Consider the following 15,994-nt stretch of genomic DNA (forward strand, 5'->3'; position numbering starts at 1 on the left):
TAATACTTTGTAGGGCCACCTTTTGCTGCGATTACAGCTGTAAGTCGCTTGGGGTATGTCTCTATCAGTTTTGCACATCGAGAGACTGAAATGGTTTCCCATTCCTCCTTGCAAAACAGCTCGAGTTCAGTGAGGTTGGATGGAGAGCATTTGTGAACAGCAGTTTTCAGTTCATTCCACAGATTCTCGATTGGATTCAGGTCTGGACTTTGACTTGGCCATTCTAACACCTGGATATGTTTATTTTTGAACCATTCCATTGTAGATTTTGCTTTATGTTTTGGATCATTGTCTTGTTGGCTGACAAATCTCCGTCCCAGTCTCAGGTCTTTTGCAGACTCCATCAGGTTTTCTTCCAGAATGGTCCTGTATTTGGCTCCATCCATCTTCCCATCAATTTTAACCATCTTCCCTGTCCCTGCTAAAGAAAAGCAGGCCGAAACCATGATGCTGCCACCACCATGTTTGACAGTGGGGATGGTGTGTTCAGGTGATGAGCTGTGTTGCTTTTACGCCAAACATAACGTTTTGCATTGTTGCCAAAAAGTTCAATTTTGGTTTCATCTGACTAGAGCACTTTCTTCCACATGTTTGGTGTGTCTCCCAGGTGGCTTGTGGCAAACTTTAAACGACACTTTATGGATATCTTTAAGAAATGGCTTTCTTCTTGCCACTCTTCCATAAAGGCCAGATTTGTGCAATATACGACTGATTGTTGTCCTATGGACAGAGTCTCCCACCTCAGCTGTAGATATCTGCAGTTCATCCAGAGTGATCATGGGCCTCTTGGCTGCATCTCTGATCAGTCTTCTCCTTGTATGAGCTGAAAGTTTAGAGGGACGGCCAGGTCTTGGTAGATTTGCAGTGGTCTGATACTCCTTCCATTTCAATATTATCACTTGCACTTGCACAGTGCTCCTTGGGATGTTTAAAGCTTGGGAAATCTTTTTGTATTCAAATCCGGCTTTAAACTTCTTCACGACAGTATCTCGGACCTGCCTGGTGTGTTCCTTGTTCTTCATGATGCTCTCTGCGCTTTTAACGGACCTCTGAGCCTATCACAGTGCAGGTGCATTTATACGGAGACTTGATTACACACAGGTGGATTGTATTTATCATCATTAGTCATTTAGGTCAACATTGGATCATTCAGAGATCCTCACTGAACTTCTGGAGAGAGTTTGCTGCACTGAAAGTAAAGGGGCTGAATACTTTTGCACGCCCAATTTGTCAGTTTTTGATTTGTTAAAAAAGTTTGAAATATACAATAAATGTTGTTCCACTTCATGATTGTGTCCCACTTGCTGTTGATTCTTCACAAAAAAATACAGTTTATATCTTTATGTTTGAAGCCTGAAATGTGGCAAAAGGTCGCAAAGTTCAAGGGGGGCGAATACTTTCGCAAGGCACTGTATTTTACCTCTTGGGGATGTCATTCTAAAACATAATGTTAACTTTCACTGCTATGCGGATGACACACAGCTGTACATTTCAATGAAACATGGTGAAGCCCCAAAATTGCCCTTGCTGGAAGCCTGTGTTTCAGACAAGGAAGTGGATGGCTGCAAACATTCTTCTTTTAAACTCTGACAAAACAGAGATGCTTGTTCTAGGCCCCAAGAAACAAAGATATCTTCTGTTGAATCTGACAATCTTAATGGTTGTACAGTTGTCTCAAATAAAACTTTGAAGGCCCTCGGCGTTACTCTGGACCCTGATCTCTCTTTTGACAAACATATCAAGATTGTTTCAAGGACAACTTTTTTCCATCTTACGTAACATTGCAAAAATCAAAACTTTCTGTCCAAAAATGATGCCGAAAAATTAATCTATGCTTTTGTCACTTCTTGCTTAGACTACTGCAATGCTCTACTTTCCGGCTACCCGGATAAAGCACTAAATAAACTTAACTTCAGTTAGTGATAAATACGGCTGCTAGAATCCTGACTAGAACCAAAAAATGTGATCCTATTCCTCCAGTGCTAGCCTCCCTACACTGGCTTCCTGTCAAGGGAAGGGCTGATTTCAAGGTTTACTGCAAACCTACAAAGCATTACATGGCTTGCTTCTACCTATCTCTCTGATTTGGTCCTGCTGTACATACCTACACGTACGCTACGGTCACAAGACGCAGGCCTCCTAATTGTCCCTAGAATGTCTAAGCAAACAGCTGGGGGCAGGGCTTTCTCCTATAGAACTCAATTTTTATGGCATTGTCTGTCTACCCATGTGAGTGATGCAAACTCGGTCTCAACCTTGAAGTCTTTACTGAAGACTCATCTCTTCAGTGGGTCATATGATTGAGTGTAGTCTGGCCCAGGAGTGTGAAGGTGAATGGAAAGGCTCTGGAGCAACGAACCGCCCTTGCGATTCCCTGATTCTAACCCTATTACAGTGGCTGAGTCACTGGTTTACTGGTGGTCTTTCATGCTGTCCTTAGGAGGGGTGCGTCACTTGAGTGGGTTGATTCACTGATGTGATCTTCCTGTCTGGGTTGGCGGCCCCACCTTGGGTTGTGACATGGCGGAGATCTTTGTGGGCTATACTCGGCCTTGTCTCAGGATGGTAAGTTGGTGGTTGAAGATATCCCTCTAGTGGTCTGGGGGCTGTGCTTTGGCAAAGTGGGTGGGGTTATATACTTCCTGTTTGGCCCTGTCCGGGGGTATCATCGGATGCTGCCACAGTGTCTCCTGACCCCTCCTGTCTCAGCCTCCAGTATTTATGCTGCAGTAGTTTGTGTCGGGGGGCTGGGTTCAGTTTGTTATATCTGGAGTACTTCTCCTGTCTTATCCGGTGTCCTGTGTGAATTTAAGTATACTCTCTCTAATTCTCTCTTTCTTTCTCTCTCTCTGAGGACCTGAGCCCTTGGACCATGCCTCAGGACTACCTGGCATGATGACTCCTTGCTGCTATGGAACCCTGACCTGTTCACCGGACGTGCTACCTGTCCCCGATCTATTATTTGACCCTGCTGGTCATTTATGAACATTTGAACATCTTGGCCATGTTCTGTTAAAATCTCCACCCGGCACAGCAAGAAGAGGACTGGCCACCCCTCATAGCCTGGTTCCTCTCTAGGTTTCTTCCTTGGTTCTGGCCTTTCTGGGACTTTTTCCTAGCCAACGTGCTTCTACATCTGCATTGCTTGCTATTTGGGGTTTTAGGCTGTGTTTCTATACAGCACTTTGAGATATCAGCTGATGTACAAAGGGCTATATAAATAAATTTGATTTGATGCTCCAGATACTCAACTAGTCTAAAGAATGCCATTTTTATTGCTCCTTTAACAGTTTTCAGCTGTGCAAACATAATTGAAAAGGGGTTTTCTAAGGATCAATTAACCTTTTAAAATGATAAACTTGGATTAGCTAACACAACGTGCCATTAGAACACAGGAGTGATGGTTGCTGATAATGGCCCTCTGTACGCCTATGTAGATATTCCATTTTTTTAAATCTGCCATTTCCAGCTACAATAGTCATTTACAACATTAACAATGTCTACACTATATTTCTGATCAATTTGATGTTATTTTAATGGTTGTTATTTTAATGTTTTTCTTTCAAAAACAAGGACATTTCTAAGTGACCAAAAAATGTAGACATGTCATCCTGGCACTTAAATAGTGAATGGGAGGATGCTTTTCCCGTGGTTCATTATAATGACAGCCAGATAGGCTATACTCCTGTTTTAAAGAGAAGCAATGTGCTTAATATTAGGAAAGTTGAGAAATTAATATAGTAGACCCAGCATATAGAAAGCTAATGGGATCCTCCTTTTTTTAACAGAGGCCATCACTGTTTTCTCATGGGCTCTCAAGAAGTGTTTTGATTAGATTTTTGATCACATTTGCATTTATGTCAGAGTGATTAGAGGGACAATAGAGTGCTGTGAGTACCAGGCAGTTAGCAAGTTTGGTAGGATACCAATGACCATCCACAGCATCAGAGCTTTGAGAAGCCTAGTTACCGTGAATAAACGGTAACGTGGAATTTGTGAACTCCGGTGTGGCGTTAATACAGTCACCATAACATCTCTAAATGGGGTTATGCAGATATATGCAAAGAAAGGGAGAGGGGGAGAGGGAGAAGGAGAGTGGTGAAGAACAAACAACATTGTACAACTTTGTACAAACTATATTTATGTTTCTTTTTTCCCCTTTTGTACTGTAACTATTTGCACATCATTACATTGTATATAGACATAACATGCCATTTAAATGTCTTTATTTTATTATTTTTTACTTTTGAGTGTGATGTTTACTGTTCACTTTTATAGTTTATTTACATTTTGTTTATCTATTTTGCTTGCTTTGGCAATGTTAACATATGTTTCCCATGCCAGTAAAGCCCCTTAAATTGAAAGAGCAAGAGAGACAGAGGTGTGGCAGTCAGTGGAGTGGTAGAATGATAGAGTGGTCACAGAAGTGAGAGGTGGAGGATGAGGAGAGAGAGGAGGAGAGAGAGGAGGAGGAGGAGAGAGGAGGACAGAGAGGAGATTAGAGGAGGATGAGGAGGAGATTAGAGGAAAGCTCGGAGGATGAGGAGAGGAGGAGGAGGAGGATGAGGAGAGGGATGAGGAGAGAGAGGAGGAGGAGAGAGAGGAGGATGAGGAGAGAGACAGGATGAGGAGAGAGACAGGATGAGGAGAGAGAGAGGATGAGGAGAGAGAGAGAGGATGAGGAGAGAGAGAGGATGAGGAAAGAGAGGAGGGGGAAATAGAGGAGGAGAGAGAGAGGAGGAGGAGAGAGAGGAGGATGAAAATGAGGATGAGGAGGCTTTTCAAATAGTTTATTAGAAACTCAAAACTAAATTCCAATAAATATTGTTGATTTGGTTGCTTCTCTTTGTAATTAGATATGCGTACACTACTCCTTAATTTCAACGCAAAAAAATGAAATTCTAATTTGCATTTGTTCAATTTAATTACAAGGAGATACTTCCTGATAGAGAGGGGCCGACTCCAGTCTCTTGACTTTTTGGGATCGTCGCAGTTTTGTATCTGTTGCCTGGTGTGGCCAACATTTTGGTTTATTTTAAATTGTCAAATCAAATCAAACTGACACACTAGCCTAGCTACACGAGCTAGCATGGTGCTGTTTAAAGCGGGGACGCTAGGTGATGGATAGGAAGCAGAAGGCTTTGAAAGGAGCAGCCCACTTGGAAGTGGAAGGATGGAGCTCGTTTCCCCAGCAGGCGCCATGTTGCCCAGTTGGACGGGCGCCCAGCGGCAGCGGTGGGGGGGCGGACGACACTGTGCCAATATGGCAACCCAGCGGGTCACTCAGAGAGACTGGGGATGGCAGCTAGCAGCAGAGACAATAGGCTGCCAGACACACACACACACAGACACAAAGCAGAGCACAGAAGGAGAGAGAGAGAGAGAGAGAGAGAGAGAGAGAGAGAGAGAGAGAGAGAGAGAGAGAGAGAGAGAGAGAGAGGGGGGATTGAAAGAGCGGAGGGAGAGAGAGGGAGGGGAGAGAGAGAGAGGGAGAGAGAGAGGGGGATTGAAAGTGCAAAGGGGAGAGAGACAGAGGAGGGGGTAGAGAGACAGAGAGCGTGTCTCTCTTTGTTGTCTCTCTCTATGAGACAGTCTGAGTGAGAGGGGGGATTGAAAGAGAGAAGGGGAGAGAGGGAGGGAGAGTGGGGGATTGAAAGAGCAAAGGGGAGAGAGACAGAGAGAGAGGGTGGAGAAAGAGGTAGAGAGACAGAGAGTGTGTCTCTCTGTGTTGTCTCTCTATGAGACAGTCAGAGCGAGAGGGGGGATTGAAAGAGTGAAAGGGGAGAGAGAGGGAAGGGAGAGAGGGGGAAGGGGGAGAGAGAAGTAGAGAGACAGAGAGCGTGTCTCTCTGTGTTGTCTCTCTATGAGACAGTCAGAGTGAGAGGGTGAAGAGAGGTTCAGTGATGATACCACTGTTGTAGGCCTGATAACCAGCAACATTGAGTGAGCCTATAGGGAGGAGGTAAGTGAACTACGTCAGCAAAACAAAGCAAAACAAAGGAGTTGATTGTTGACCCTCAACAGGACTGCAGTAGAGAGAGTCCGCAGTTTTAAGTTCATCGGCGTCCACATCTCCGAGGACTTGACATGGACCAACAACACCACCTCTCTTGTCAAAAGCATCTCCACTTCCTAAGACGGCTGAAGAAATTCATGCATGGCACGCCGGGTCCTCTCCAAATACTACCACTGCAACATCGAGAGAGTCCTGACCGGTTGCCTCACCGCCTGGTAGGGGGAATTGTTCTGTCCACCACGGCAAAGCCCTCCAGCGGGTGGTGAAGAAGGGCCAGTACATCACTGGGAACGTGATCCCATCCAGGATATCTACTTGAAACAGTTTATGAGGAAGTCCTGTAGCATCATCAAAGGACCCAACACACCCCAGCCACGAGCTGTTCACTCCCGTACCGCTGGGCAGACGATATCAGAGCATGAGGTCTGATAGAAACTGTCTCTGAGCCTGTTGGTTTCAGACCTCATGCTCTGATACAGTCTGATAGCTTGTAGATAGAAACTGTCTCTGAGCCTGTTGGTATCTACAAGCCATCAGACTGTATCAGAGCATGAGGTCTGATAACAACAGGTTCAGAGACAGTTTCTATCTACAAGCCATCAGACTGTATCAGAGCATGAAGTGTGATACCAACAGGTTCAGAGACAGTTTCTATCTACAAGCCATCAGACTGCTGAACACTTGAACTGGAATGACCACCTGCTCTGATTCTCTCTCCCTTTATCACACACACACACACACACACACACACACACACACACACACACACACACACACACACACACACACACACACACACACACACACACACACACACACACACACACACACACACACACACACACACACACACACCTCAACAGCTGCTACCAGACTATTATTTACTCGTGCTAATACTGCTCAACTTAAACACTTGTCCCCCCAATCACCCCTTCCCTGATATACAGGGGTAAATATAAAATGTGCCTTCCGGTATTATACTGATGCAAAATGTTTATGTTTATTATATTCTACTGAAAAAAATAAAATAAAAGACTAATTGGAGGAATGTTTCTGCTGGGGAGACTAGACAGTCTTAATTGTATTCACTTATTTTACCTTTATATAACTAGGGCAAGTCAGTTAAGAACAAATTCTTATTTTCAATGACGACTCGGAACAGTGGGTTCAGGGGCAGAATGACAGATTTGTACCTTGTCAGCTCGGGGATTTGAACTTGCAGCCTTCCCGTACTTGTCCAACACTCTAACCACTAGGCTACCCTGCCGCCCCAGTGAGGTCAGTCAGCTTGAGTAGCAATGGATAGGATAGGAATATTTGTGGTTTTGGTGTCTATATTACTCATGGCTATGTTCAGCTGGGGGCCAAACTGAACAACGACAGCATTTGGTTATAGATGGTTAGTATGTATTGTTTTGATCATGACTGTATAGCCAAAGAACATAATAGATTTAAATATTTTGTTGGAAGTCTCAGGATGCCTCATTGAGTAAAGTAATGTAAATTGTTAATCAAAAGAAGATTTTGTTTTTGATACATTCTCTCCACTAAACACATCAATATTCTCTTATGTTAAAGACTGTATTTATCCAAGTTTGTCCGATGTTTTCACACATGAAAACTGGTCCGATGTCTAGATGACTCCATACCCTATGTCACTGATTGTGTAGATGCAGACTTATGCCTCAAACCTCCAAGAATTGGAAAAAAGGAAGTAACAAAAAAAAGTACACAAATCGATGGCAGGGATATGAACTCATCTTGAAATTAAACCATTTTTAAGGTCCGTAAACATCTGACAAACTTTAATTCCGGCGTGAACTATCCCTTTAAGAATAGACACAGTACAGTACATCAAAGCCTTGGCACTGTATTCTGAGTGCTGTGCCTTTAGTATTGGTGACAGCCAGGCTACCCACAGAGAGGCAGAGAGAAAAGCCAAGCATCCATCCGCAAATGATTAAACAGCGATGTAATAGCGAGAAGTACTTGATCCACCCTCTCCATTTTATCATTTTCAATTCCACCTGGCTCAATGTTTATCCCTCAGGTTAAACAATATCATTTTACAAGAAAACAAGCGTAAAAAGGACAACAATAAAACAGTAAATCCATTATTAAACAGAATGAAATTAAAGCCTCCTTCTTCGCCACGTGACTGAACGTACCAATTCATAATAGTGCATAAACATACTTTTTTTTCAGCACTGATCCCCCATGGGAATTGAACCCACAACCCTGGCGCCATGGTCTATCACAACTGAGCTCTAAGATACACGGGAGAGGAGTACTACCATTGGCCAATATGGTAGGACCAATACCAATAGTCCACATTGACCAAGATAATGGTCAGATTTAGAAACATGTTGCAGCTCCCTGGGATGCCAAAGACTCATTATTTATTTATTTGAATCTAGGGAGTTATCCGTGCCTAGCAACTATTGGCATTGAACACTTATCACTGGGGAGAAAATGTCAATTATTCCCCTTTAGCAGACGGGTGTGCAAACTGGGCTCTGGGTGCATGCAGTCTGATAAAATTATTATATTCTTAACTGTGATTAGACATAAGATCCTGTAGTACAAAACACATACTGTATCTACTGTATAGTGTGTCCTGTGATAAATTCCTGCTGATGGGTCGACTCTCTGTAGCCAATATCATTTTATAATTTTCAGCTTGGAAAAGTCTTCATTGCCTCCTTCACAGTGCAGTGTAGGAGGAGGACACTATAAAGAAGCACCAAGAAAACAGTCATAAGGCTAGCTAGGTGGTATATAGCATAATGTTAGCTAGGTGGTACGTAGCATAAGGCTAGCTAGGTGGTACGTAGCATAAGGTTAGCTAGGTGGTAGGTGGCATAATGCTAGCTAGGTGGTACGTGGCATAAGGTTAGCTAGGTGGTACGTGGCATAAGGCTAGCTAGGTGGTACGTGGCATAATGCTAGCTAGGTGGTACGTGCCATAAGGCTAGCTAGGTGGTACGTGGCATAAGGCTAGCTAGGTGGTACGTAGCATAAGGTTAGCTAGGTGGTAGGTGGCATAATGCTAGCTAGGTGGTACGTGGCATAAGGTTAGCTAGGTGGTACGTGGCATAAGGCTAGCTAGGTGGTACGTGGCATAATGCTAGCTAGGTGGTACGTGCCATAAGGCTAGCTAGGTGGTACGTGGCATAAGGCTAGCTAGGTGGTACGTAGCATAAGGTTAGCTAGGTGGTAGGTGGCATAATGCTAGCTAGGTGGTACGTGGCATAAGGTTAGCTAGGTGGTACGTGGCATAAGGCTAGCTAGGTGGTACGTGGCATAATGCTAGCTAGGTGGTACGTGCCATAAGGCTAGCTAGGTGATACGTGGCATAAGGCTAGCTAGGTGGTACGTAGCATAAGGTTAGCTAGGTGGTAGGTGGCATAATGCTAGCTAGGTGGTACGTGGCATAAGGTTAGCTAGGTGGTACGTGGCATAAGGCTAGCTAGGTGGTACGTGGCATAATGCTAGCTAGGTGGTACGTGCCATAAGGCTAGCTAGGTGGTACGTGGCATAAGGCTAGCTAGGTGGTACGTGGCATAAGGTTAGCTAGGTGGTATGTGGCATAATGCTAGCTAGGTGGTACGTGGCATAAGGCTAGCTAGGTGGTAGGTGGCATAAGGCTAGCTAGGTGGTAGGTGGCATAAGGCTAGCTAGGTGGTAGGTGGCATAAGGTTAGCTAGGTGGTACGTAGCATAAGGCTAGCTAGGTGGTACGTGGCATAAGGCTAGCTAGGTGGTACGTGGCATAAGGCTAGCTAGGTGGTAGGTGGCATAAGGCTAGCTAGGTGGTACGTGAGTGGACACCTCCATTAGGTTTCTCTTGCTGAGGCCAGAGGTGCTTAAATGCACATATTCACGTATTCAGATCGCTCTCTCTTTCTCTCTCTCTCAGCCCAAATTTTTTTATTTATTTAACTAGGCAAGTCAGTTAAAGAACAAATTCTTATTTATAATGACAGCCTAGGAACAGTGGGTTAACCTTTTTTCAGGAGTAGAATGACAACTTTTCGGTCACTGGCCCAACGCTCTGACCACTAGGTTACCTGCCGACCTAAGGCAGTGCTGACTGTTCGTGACACCAATGTTGACCATCAGCCGTGCTTGTCACATCTCTGCGATAATTTAGAAATTGACAAAATGTAACCCGATTCGCATCAAATATAGTTGCGCAGACCACTGAGGTTGAGTGAAGCTTGTCAACACTTGGCAACACTGACACACAGACAGCAAGTGGCAGAGAGCTCATGGCTCCATTCATGTGACATGTTGACTTAACTTTCATTTTGAAAGTAGGAAAACAATAAGTTTGGGTTTTACTTCGTAAGCACAATTAGAGCAGATCATTGGACAGAACACATTTACATATTAGCCTGAGACCAAGTACTTGTATAATCTCAGCAGCATTTGAGAGTGCATTGGTATTATAGTCATGTAGGCTATACAGCGAGCTACAAAAGTATTGGGACAGTGACTTATTTGTTGTTGTTGTTTTGGCTCTGTACTGCAGCACTTTGGATTTAAAATGATCATTTTCATCTGTATCGGGTGAACCGTTTAGAAAGGACAGCACTTTATGTACATAGTCCCTCCATTTCAAGGGACCAAAAAGTATTGGGACAAATTCACTTATATATGTGGAATAGAGTAGTCAAATGTTTAGTATATGACTCCCTGATAAATCACAATAAAAAATGATTCACATAGAAAATTGTTTTCACCTTTTATCACTCCTGTATGAGCGGAGAAAAATACTCCTCAGCAGAGAGCAGGTTCGCAGTTTTCGGGTCACTCACCATTATTCAGGAGTATCCGTAACCATGGTAGCATCCACATCAATGTAGAAGTATTTAGAAACATTATATTCTTATTTACAATAAAAGTGAATCCAAAAATGACACAATAATCTGAAACACAACCAAAACAAACAACAAATGCATCCAACCAGTTTGTAGAGTCACAAGCTTGTTGGAATCATTGCTTGATATCGGAATATGGGACCACATAATGCAATTTCAACTACTTTAATACACATATAAGTTCATTTGTCTCAATACTTTTGGTCCCCTAAAATGGGGAGGACTATGTACATAAAGTGCTGTAATTTATAAACTCTTCACCCGATATGGATGAAAATACCCTGAAATTATAGCTGACAGTCTGCTTTTTAACCTCATAGTCATTATATTATTTCAAATCCAAAGTTCTGGAGCGCTGAGCCAAAACAACAAAAGACGTGTCACTGTCCCAATACTTTTGGAACTCACTATATGTCGTCCACAGTGTGAAGTTCTAGGTCTAAGCTAGGGGTCTTCTTGGCAGTGCTGGGTCTGTATACACAAAGTAAGAGTTGAATATATATACAAAACCTTTAAGCCAAAATATAAATACAGTGTATGTTTATAACATATTTTTTTATTTAACCTGGCAAGTCAGTTAAGAACAAATTCTTATTTTCAACGATGGCCTAGGAACAGTGGGTTAACTGCCTGTTCAGGGGCAGAACGACAGATTTGTATCTTGTCAGCTCGGGGATTTGTACTTACAACCTTTCGGTTACTTGTCAAACACTCTAACCACTAGGCTACACTGCCGCCCCATATCAGCTCTATTTTCTGCTGGCATTAAGGCGGCGCTAGTGTCAAACGTACACTGACAATTTCGACTTGTAAAAGCTGGCGCTCAGTTATTTTCCAGCTCCCCTGGCGATGAGGTGGAAGTTAAAAATGTGTGCCAATCTGAATCAGCACTACTTATTTGTATTTTAGACTCAACAAAAGCTGGTCTTCGCGGTAACGTAATATAATAATAATATATAATATAATAACGTAATTGGTTATAGCATCAATTTTGCCAGAGGAAGCACACAGTAGCCTAATCAGTAGCCTAATCAGTAGCCTAATCAGTAGCTTAATCAGTAGCCTAATCAGTAGCCTAATCAGTAGCTTAATCAGTAGCTTAATCAGTAGCCTAATCTGTAGCCTAATCAGTAGCCTAATCAGCAGCTTAATTAGTAGCCTAATCAGTAGCATAATCAGTAGCCTAATCAGCAGCTTAATCAGTAGCATAATCAGTAGCTTAATCAGTAGCCTAATCAGCAGCGTAATCAGTAGCTTAATCAGTAGCCGAATCAGTAGCCTAATCAGTAGCCTAATCAGTAGCTTAATCAGTAGCCTAATCAGTAGCCTAATCAGTAGCTTAATCAGTAGCCTAATCAGTAGCCTAATCAGTAGCTTAATCAGTAGCCTAATCAGTAGCTTAATCAGTAGCCAAATCAGTAGCCTAATCAGTAGTCTAATTAGTGGCCTAATCAGTAGCTTAATCAGTAGCCTAATCAGTAGCCTAATCAGTAGCCTAATCAGTAGCTTAATCAGTAGCCGAATCAGTAGCCTAATCAGTAGCTTAATCAGTAGCTTAATCAGTAGCCTAATCAGTAGCCTAATCAGTAGCTTAATCAGTAGCCTAATCAGTAGCCTAATCAGTAGCCTAATCAGTAGCCTAATCAGCAGCCTAATCAGTAGCCTAATCAGTAGCGTAATCAGTAGCCTGGTCAGTAGCCTAATCAGTAGCCTAATCAGTAGCCTAATCAGTAGCCTGGTCAGTAGCCTAATCAGTAGCCTAATCAGTAGCCTAATCAGTAGCTTAATCAGTAGCCTAATCAGTAGCTTAATCAGTAGCTTAATCAGTAGCCTAATCAGTAGCCTAATCAGTAGCCTAATCAGTAGCTTAATCAGTAGCCTAATCAGTAGCCTAACCAGCAGCTTATAACCAATGTTTTATTAAAATATCAGGAGCAGAAAAACAGTCAAAACTTTCCAATTTTCCATTATTTTGGACATTATTCTTGTCCATGCATATTCTATGAAAAATGTTGACTAATTTGGCCTATATGTGCGACGTGGGAAGTCTCTTTAGGAACATCACAATAGACTGATTATCGTTGTTCCTTTATCATTTTGTAAAAAAGAATGGCATCTTTCACTTTCATCGCTAAATCTGCTTGTAGCCTAGGCTATTTGCCTGTTTGTTTGTTTACCTTTTACGTGGCAAAGTCACAAACAGATCATATGAACGGAGATGGAAGGCTAATCTTATAATAACATTGGGGCAATGTCTGTGAATTTTAGAACTTGCGAAATGCTTGGTGTGTTAGGGGAATGTTGAAGATTTATGATATCATTATTCTGACCCGATCCTATTTAGAAATATTGTGTTTTTTTTTAAAAGGGTTGATTTTTTTCAGTTTAATTAGATTTTTATTTTAATTGAAAAATATTCACTGTCCATGGGTTTATGTCGAGATCGTACTTGGCTGGAATTGCAATCCAATTTCGCCTGGAGAAAATTATCTGTCAGATGGTTCCAAGATGTTTACAAAACATTATGGTTAGGAAGCAAATTCACTGTCTATGAATTCATAGACATTATTTCACTGTAAAATAGACAGAGCCATGCATTGTTCTTTTCTAAACCCAAAATGATAATAAATAGATTCATTATTGGGTTATGATACTATATACCAGTGTGGTAGTTTTACTAAACTGGTAAAGTATACAAGTTTTTAAAGAATTAAAGAATCAATGTGCATCATTAACTAAAATGGCTTATGTAGGAAAAATGACATATCATTTTTTACATACAATTATGCATAATGAATATGACTTTAGATTGCAGGAAAAATCAGTTTCACGTCTTTAAAAATGTCTAAATTCTTCCAACATCCACCCCCTCCATAATCACATCTTGCCCCCTCTTAAACAAGGGGTTCATGACACCCCTGAGTGTAGGCCTACTATCTCTATTCTTAAGAGAATTAATTATTAAATATTGTTTGCGGTATACTTGAAGAATATTTGAAAAAAAAGAACATGCCGCATTTTACTTACCATGCAAAGAAAAATCAACCGGAAAACATACAGGAAAAAATGATGTGATATGGTAATGAAGTTATCATCCAATTGGTTTATGCATTGGACACAATATTAGACACATGATGAACATGATTATTGAACGCAATAATAAATCATCATGCAATAATCAAACAACTTACATTGACTATCAAATTTCCTAATGATAGTATCGAGGAAAGTATTCTGTGGTGCCACGTGACCCCGTCGAACCGGCATCTTTGCTCTATCCCCCTGAAGTTTTTGGACTTTCTGTCGCCAATGCGGACCTCCAAGTCTACGAGTCCCGAAAAAACGGACGACAATCACTGTGCCCTACGTCATAGAATAATAAATACTGTACTCCTCGACCGAAGCATGAGCATGACTTCATGAGACGGACCAAGTGGACAGTCCTCTCAGAGAAAGGAGCGTTATAGAAAATGTGCCACCACTTAATCCGGAAACAGTTTCTAGTTTCCACTAAGAGGAGCGCATGTTTTGTTTACGTCCCTTGAGCTGTCAAATATGATATCCTCTCTGGTGAATGGCAAGGCGAGAGTCTACTTCTTGTAATTTCTCATTACACACTCCGGGGGAGTCAGTCAGCCTTGCTTTTGCCATAGTTGCGTCTTTTTTTCCTTTTCTCCTGGCCCACCTATTCTTCCCTGTTTCCGTACGCCCGATGGACGAAACAGAGAGGAATCAGCAGCCAAGTAAATAGTTGAATAAATCGTTGGATAAAGTCCGTCCTAGGTTGTTGAGACGTAGTCGCTCTGGAGTAGAAGTGTCCCGCGTGTGGTCAGTACTCTGTGCGGTCACCGGTGGTGGCGACTGCGCCTCTTTCACACTTTCCTCATCGGCAAACAGAACTGTTGAAACATTGAATGACAATGAACGTGTATAAAGCACAACGTCAGCCATAACATATCATCATAATTTGTATAATTTGATGCTTAGTAATAAAAATATTCGATTACATTTGTTGAATAGCCCATCTATCCAATACATCGAGAATGGCTAATTAACAAAGAGAAAGAGATGCGACTATTCTAAAGCGTTGTAACTAAAGAAAGACAGCAGCATCGGATTTGAAATAAACCAAACATGAGCCTCTGTGGCCAAACGGTTTGGTATCCACACAAGTGCCGCTACATTTACATTCAGGTGTGTAAGCTAACCCACATCCACATGACATCACAGTCACAATTCAACCAGACTGACACACACAACAGCCGCAATCTATTGTAAGCCTATATGCAATGAGGCTAATTCAAAATACCAATCGAAAACAAGGGCTGGTTGTGGTCGGTTTCAGTTTGCGTGTGAAGTGCACGAGGCGTTGACTCACCGCTCGGTCAATTATGCGCTTTTTGGGGACTTCCGATGCGCTTTGTTTATTTCACGGAAGGACTGGGCTTCATCCTCAGTTGTCTCATGTATGAGGGAGCTTCAGACTAGTACACACGTCACTGCCAGCACGAGCACTGGAGGGGGTTCCCCTATCTTCACTGTGCGATAGACAAAGAGCGCGCTCCGCGTGCAAGTACGCATGTTGTTGGCACTGTATGGTTCACTTTGATGTTATTTTACAGCATGATGCTTAACTCTCCCTACCGGTATACAATATCATCTTCATTAAAATACAATACACACACAATAAAACTGTCATCCTGATTATTTACTGTATTTTCTTTTGAAAGCTGTAAATGTGAAAATGGAGAGGGGGATCCATAGAGCTCCGTGGGCGGAGAGCTGCCTGTTCACTCGTTCCAATTCCCTTATTTAGTCAGGAGCATACAGACACGCGGCTGTCTCCTGGAAGCGTCCCCCAGTGAGATCTCCCAGTCTCTCTCTCTCTCTCTCACACACACACTGTTTTATACAGGTTTATATTTTACACCCGTCTTCACAGAGACATGCATTGTATATGTGCATAGATTTACAAAATATACTGTTATGGACATCCCATTTAGCAACATGGAACAATCTTTAAATATAGATTGTGTACAGAAAGATTGAAAGAGTGATAAGTGATATATTAGAAGCACAACAGTGTAAAAGGAGTT

At 42.3% G+C, this 15,994-nt stretch overlaps 1 protein-coding gene across 1 annotated transcript in view; it reads right to left on the bottom strand.

Annotated features, from left to right (window-relative positions):
• LOC123990428 (potassium voltage-gated channel subfamily H member 2-like) overlaps window positions 1-15,383 on the bottom strand; it is a 342,223-nt gene extending 326,840 nt beyond the window's left edge. Inside the window, exons 1-2 of the mRNA XM_046290973.1 lie at window positions 15,277-15,383; window positions 14,090-14,797 (exon numbers count right to left, since the gene is read on the bottom strand). Of these exons, the coding sequence (XP_046146929.1) occupies window positions 14,090-14,165 (76 nt within the window). The 5' untranslated portion in view covers window positions 14,166-14,797; window positions 15,277-15,383. The remainder of the gene's footprint in view (window positions 1-14,089; window positions 14,798-15,276) is intronic.
• Window positions 15,384-15,994: the final 611 nt, after the last annotated feature.

This window comes from Oncorhynchus gorbuscha, linkage group LG12 (assembly GCF_021184085.1).
Source record: "Oncorhynchus gorbuscha isolate QuinsamMale2020 ecotype Even-year linkage group LG12, OgorEven_v1.0, whole genome shotgun sequence".
Taxonomy (NCBI): domain Eukaryota; kingdom Metazoa; phylum Chordata; class Actinopteri; order Salmoniformes; family Salmonidae; genus Oncorhynchus; species Oncorhynchus gorbuscha.